The following is a 5594-nucleotide window of genomic DNA, read 5'->3' as shown; positions in this document are numbered from 1 at the left end:
ATATCTATATAGATATATATAGATATATATATATTAAAAATAAAAAATGCCATTTATTGAAACATGTTTGTTTCTCGGTTCATTTGGTGTTTGCCGAATTCAAGAGCAGCTCCGTCTGGTTCAGAAAAGCTCTCCCAGTTGATATTTAATAGTTTCTGAGTGGAGTGCTGTTGCACACGGTCTCTCAGGCCACCTGATCTGTTCTTTTTGTATCTATATTGTTCATAATATGAAGTTAAAAAGTTTGAAGCTTTAGTTTGAAGTGAAGTGTTTTGTACTCATTTAATATTCATAGTATACTTTAAACATATATATGAACATATATATATATATATATATATATATATATAAATATATATATATATATATATATATATATATATATATATAATTGAGCAATATAAATATTGCTCAATATAGCAATATAAATATAAATATTGCTCAATTTAAAGAACAAAATTGCCTTGGTAATACAAAATTTGAGCAGGGCAAATTAACGCACTAATGCAGCATTAGTCTGGCAATCGATTAACAGCATTAATAATTTGATTTGTGTTAACTACATTTTTTACATTTGTTTTTCCATTGAGAGGGGCTTATCACTTTAAATCTCTCCCAGACGGCGTAGTTCAGACCTGGGCGTCTTACGGCTCTTCCAGTCTGGTCCGCGTGAAGTCAAAAATGAAAAATAAATAAATAAGATGCACACCATCAGGCAGTATTGCCCACTTGAGCCTGGTGTGAAAGCATGTATTGTTATGTAGTTTCTTTGGCTCACAAAGCGCTCACAGCTGGTCAGTCTCTCAGGAGCCTCGCGCTGGACTTGGAGCCTCTGCAGGCTCCACATCCGGATTGAATTAATCGTGCATGTCTCGTCTCATACACTGTGGCAAAGCACTTTAAGTCAGTATCACTTCTGGATCTTTACTCTTGTCTCAAAGAGGAGAACGTTCCTCACACAAGGAGGCATGCTCAGAAGATGTTTAGTGCACTTTTTTAAGCCAACACAGAATGGACTTTTTTCACTGAGTAAGAAAAACTCAACTCAACTGGAAAACATCAAAAGCACTTATTGCTTTGGTACAAAGTTAATCAATTGCTGGTCTTTAACATACATCTTTAAGGTAAGCAACAGACTAAACTAAGGCAAAGGAAGGAGTGACTTTTCCTAAAAGGGACCCTTACTACTGAACACACTGTTGATGTTGTTGTCTGATAAAATAAAATGTTTCTTCTGGTACAAGGTCAGAAAAAAAAGAAAACAGATTTATATCCTATATATGTATGTCTGTTAACTTGCTGTTGCTTGTAATATTGTTCTGATAACATTAATTTAAAATAAAAGCATGCAATACACTAGTTTCAACTTCATTATTGAATTTACCGCATAATGCGATTAATCGCAGAAAATCAGTGATTAATCAGTTAAATTTTTACAACTTTGCCTAGCCCTAATAAAAAGACTCTTTAATGTCGTCAATTGTCGTTTTGTGCTTCCTTTTTTTTTAAAGTACTAGTTTAAGCACCGGTATCGTTTTAGCACTGATATCGAAAAGAAGAGAAAAAACGATACCTATCCCTAGACGCGACTGTGTGACATACCATCCTCATCCACTTCATCAATCATCTCCTGTAGCTCTTCAGGGGTTGGATTCTGTCCCAGCATCCTCATTACTTTCCCCAACTCTTTGGTGCTGATGCAGCCATCCTCTGCATCCTGGATAAAGATGTCAAATGCAGCTTTGAACTCTAGAAGAGACAAGGATTGTTGTTACTTAAACAGCTACAGACAGAGAAATCCATGTGCACAATATAAAACCAAGAACCATTGCTCACATAAAATCAGAACAAAACATTTAGAAGCAAGGTTTTTGTTAATGGTTCTGAAAGGGCCCTTTTTGATTAAGAAAAGAAAATGAAGGATGCCAACCCTGTTTGAACCACACCTGAAAAATTCTTAAAATTAATAATATACCAGTAATGGATTAAAATGGCAGTTCATTTTGGGATGCAACCTTTGTCAATAATGAAACAAGCAGAGTCATAGTAATGTGCATTGCTTTTCACTGCAGCATGATTGTGAAATTTGAATGGAAACATGCAGAGGTGGATAGAGACAGAAAATGCCAATTATATCTATTTCTCCATTAGAAGGGGTAGGACAAGTTAGTATTTTGTGCTTAAGTAGCTTAATTTTGCATTTACTTGGTCTTTTCACCCCTCTCTCTCACTCATTGACTCTCACTCTTTTTTCTCACTGTTTATTTCTAACTTACTCTGGCAGACTAGATATTTTTTACGGTGATAAACATAACAATAGTTATTACAATTAATAGGAATCCTATTGCCCATCCAAGGAAAAAATGTGGTTTCTGGGCAATAAAAGGCCTCTCTGCTCTGCAACACTTCCTGGAAAACAACTTAATCTTATCCATTGTTTCAACAAATTGAGAAAGAAGAAATACAAATTTGCTTTTCCCTTCCATAGAATTGTTAGTAGTACCACTTGCAGTATTGAGTATTATCAGTTTAGCTATATAATGGTAGATATAGAAAATGGTAGTATTAAGAATAAGTTATGGCAGTAGTAGTTTCCTCACCATTTTTCTGTTCCTCTGTCAAGTTCTCAACCTTAAGGGAAACAAAATCAGGATGTACATTTTATATAATTTTACCACTGTAGAGTTTGCGTAGATCTTCAGGTCTGCAACTGTACTGTTACTCTCTCTATGACAGCAATGTCAGGCTGCTTTCCCCACGTTCTATTCTTGTTGTGTGTGTGATGGGGGAGGGGGTTTGGACGGTAGTGCTAGTATGGGTCATTTGTTTTATTAGCCATCAGCTGTCCCTTCTCTTCTTCCCCCTGAACTGTCCAGTGGTTCTTTGTTCTATTGTCAGGCACATACATATGAATTAACCACAGCAGCCAGTTGCTCTATGTTCTGTCTGAGGTCATCACACCTGTTGTTTCAATGTCATACAAGTTGAAGGAAAAACACAGTCTTGTTTCTGTCCTGCAAAACATAATAATTCTATTTCTTTTTTAAATAGTCATCATAGGAAGACACACTATGATATTACTATTACATATATTATATATATACACACACACACACACTGTAAATATAGGTTACATTTACATCATATAGTGTAGTAGTTCGTTATTCCTTCTTCTCTGATATTGACATTATTTTGTTCAGATAAACAAAATAATTATTTGACAATGTATTACAATCCAATGATACACCAGCACAAACTAGGAGCACATTAAGTTGAATCCAAGTCTATCTGACAGTCTCAACAATAGTTTTATGTTGTATCATCACAAAGGAAGCAGTTCCTGCATTGCTATTGCTTTGAATTTTAATTAGTTTGTGGGTGCTTTTGATTACGACTGTAAACTTTACTTTGGAATTCAAGAGCAGCTGTTACATTTAGCAGCTGTCACAGTGGCTTCAAAATTTTCCTCAAATGTTTGCCAGCAGAGACTACCCATATATGAATATTGAATGCAATAAGTGTTTCAAGTACAAAACACAAGTACAGGATCTCTTCTTCCTTCTTCTCTTTCCTTCTTCTTCCTTCCATATGAAGTAAAGGATTTTCCTTTTTTCATATGTCTGATACATGATTTAGAAATATTCACCTCAAGTGAATCATAATCAGAAAGATAAATATGACAGCACCTTATATGTACTTACCGCTGCTTTATATACGTCATCCATTGTTGCTTGTCTGTCCTTGCCTCTGACAAACCACTCACTGCTTCACGCAGACACAGCACAAATACTCCCGCTAATAGCTGCCTCAGTCTTTATTGTTGGATTGTGGCACCAAAAAAGCTTCCGACCCATCAAGGGTGATGGAAGGAGGAGTAACATGCGCGCGCACAGAGACGAGAGAGAGAGAGAGAGAGAGAGAGAGAGAGAGAGAGAGAGATTGATTGTCTAGTATATTTATTACTAAATCATTTCACTTTACAGTTTATCAAAAAATTACTGAATCAAAAAATAAATAGTGAAAACCTCAAACACAAATCACAAGTTCAGGACCAGAGCATTGTTTCTGACTGAACACAGAATGTCCTTCTGGGCTCAAATGTTCACAAAAGGTTCTGTCTTTTTTGTCAGTTTGTAAAAAACAAACTTCACCCTGAGGCGAGCAGTCAGCAGTCCTGTTAGCATTGAACTTACCCTCTGACCCTTCACCCCTCACACGATTTTTCCTTGTATTCCAAATTGCTAGTTTGGCAAGTCCTGAAAGGAAATTCATTAGTGTGTGTATGGACCATTGTACCGAATTTGTGCAAAGTATTGTCCCCCAACAAGAAAAACTATTTAACAAAACAATTAAGTATTCAAACATAGATATTTAGTAAGACTATGCCAAGGCATTCAATTAGAAACTGATAAGCTAAATATATACAAAATCATCATTTATAGGGTACTTTCTATTGGGAAGTAGCTGTCCCCAACCCTGACCTCTAAATTTCAATTTCTGTGAAAGACACTTAAAACAATATTTAGATTTTTTTCAATGGTGTAATGTCAAATATATCAATGGTTAGTTTTAAACAACAATTATAAGTTTTTGATTTATGGGTATAATTTTTTAATAAAAAACTATACCCAAAAAATCATGTCCCCAGTTTTCATGTCACTACCGATACACAAGAGATTTAGTCCATTAGCTGAGCCTGGTATTTTTGATCAGGCAGTGACACCGGATCCCTGTCACTAATGGCTGAACACTCAGTAGCTAAATCCCATCATTTTGATATAAATGTGATTCCAAAGTCTGAAAATCAGCATGTAACCTTAAGAATTGTCACTACCAAAATGCATACTTTCTTCAATTAAGTAAACTTTTGGGGGTTTTATGTTAAGTTTTATGTTTTTATGTGTACACCTTTACAAATATGTGAATGCCAGCCATTCACTTGCTAGCATTCATTTGTTATGCTCAACATTAGCTAGAATTGTCACTACCGAAACAGAAACGATCATGTCACTACCGAAACGTTACCATATGTTTCGGTAGTGACAAAATTGAATGGTGAGTAGTTCAATCCCATCATTTTGAAGTAAATATGTTGTGTGGACTAAACAGATGCTGGATGGTTTCTGTCTCAGCGCAGAAAGGACAGCCGTCTCCTGAGCCAGGATCGAGGTGCACCGGATACCTGTTTGTAGCTATGGCCCCATGCACAACCCTCCACTGAAGGTCTCCTGTCCTTTTGTCGAAGGAACGTTTGTATAGGGACCGCCAACAGCCCCCCGGGGAGGATCCCCCTGCCATTAAACTCAGTCCACCTCGACACCACCCAGAGCACAAGTTGGAAATCTTCATGACGACCTGGTACATTGCTTTCCTCCCCAGAGTCTCGAAATTTCCCAACTAGGGTGTCTTTAAAGACAGCAGAATGTCCTCCTCCTCCTCTTTCCACTGTCCCACTGCAGGACAGACAACCAGCATCACAGCTCTTTTTTGAAGGATTTGCCTCTTCTTCGGCTTCTTCATACAGATGGCTGACCGCGATCGCAACCACAATCCTCCGGGTCCGACCAATTATTATATATAATATACAGATGTGT

General features: G+C 36.8%; 1 protein-coding gene across 1 annotated transcript in view; it reads right to left on the bottom strand.

Annotated features, from left to right (window-relative positions):
- The window catches only part of LOC137800107 (troponin C, slow skeletal and cardiac muscles-like), a 7494-nt gene extending 3661 nt beyond the window's left edge, over nt 1-3833 (bottom strand). Inside the window, exons 1-3 of the mRNA XM_068597134.1 lie at nt 3702-3833; nt 2601-2631; nt 1603-1749 (exon numbers count right to left, since the gene is read on the bottom strand). Of these exons, the coding sequence (XP_068453235.1) occupies nt 1603-1749; nt 2601-2631; nt 3702-3725 (202 nt within the window). The 5' untranslated portion in view covers nt 3726-3833. The remainder of the gene's footprint in view (nt 1-1602; nt 1750-2600; nt 2632-3701) is intronic.
- Nucleotides 3834-5594: the final 1761 nt, after the last annotated feature.

Source organism: Clinocottus analis, unplaced genomic scaffold, assembly GCF_023055335.1.
Source record: "Clinocottus analis isolate CAN_PGR_092001 unplaced genomic scaffold, fCliAna1.0.p SCAF_4, whole genome shotgun sequence".
NCBI classification, from domain to species: Eukaryota; Metazoa; Chordata; class Actinopteri; order Perciformes; family Cottidae; genus Clinocottus; species Clinocottus analis.
The sequence above is the reverse complement of the archived record's forward strand: the minus strand, read 5'-3'. Positions and strand labels throughout refer to the sequence as shown.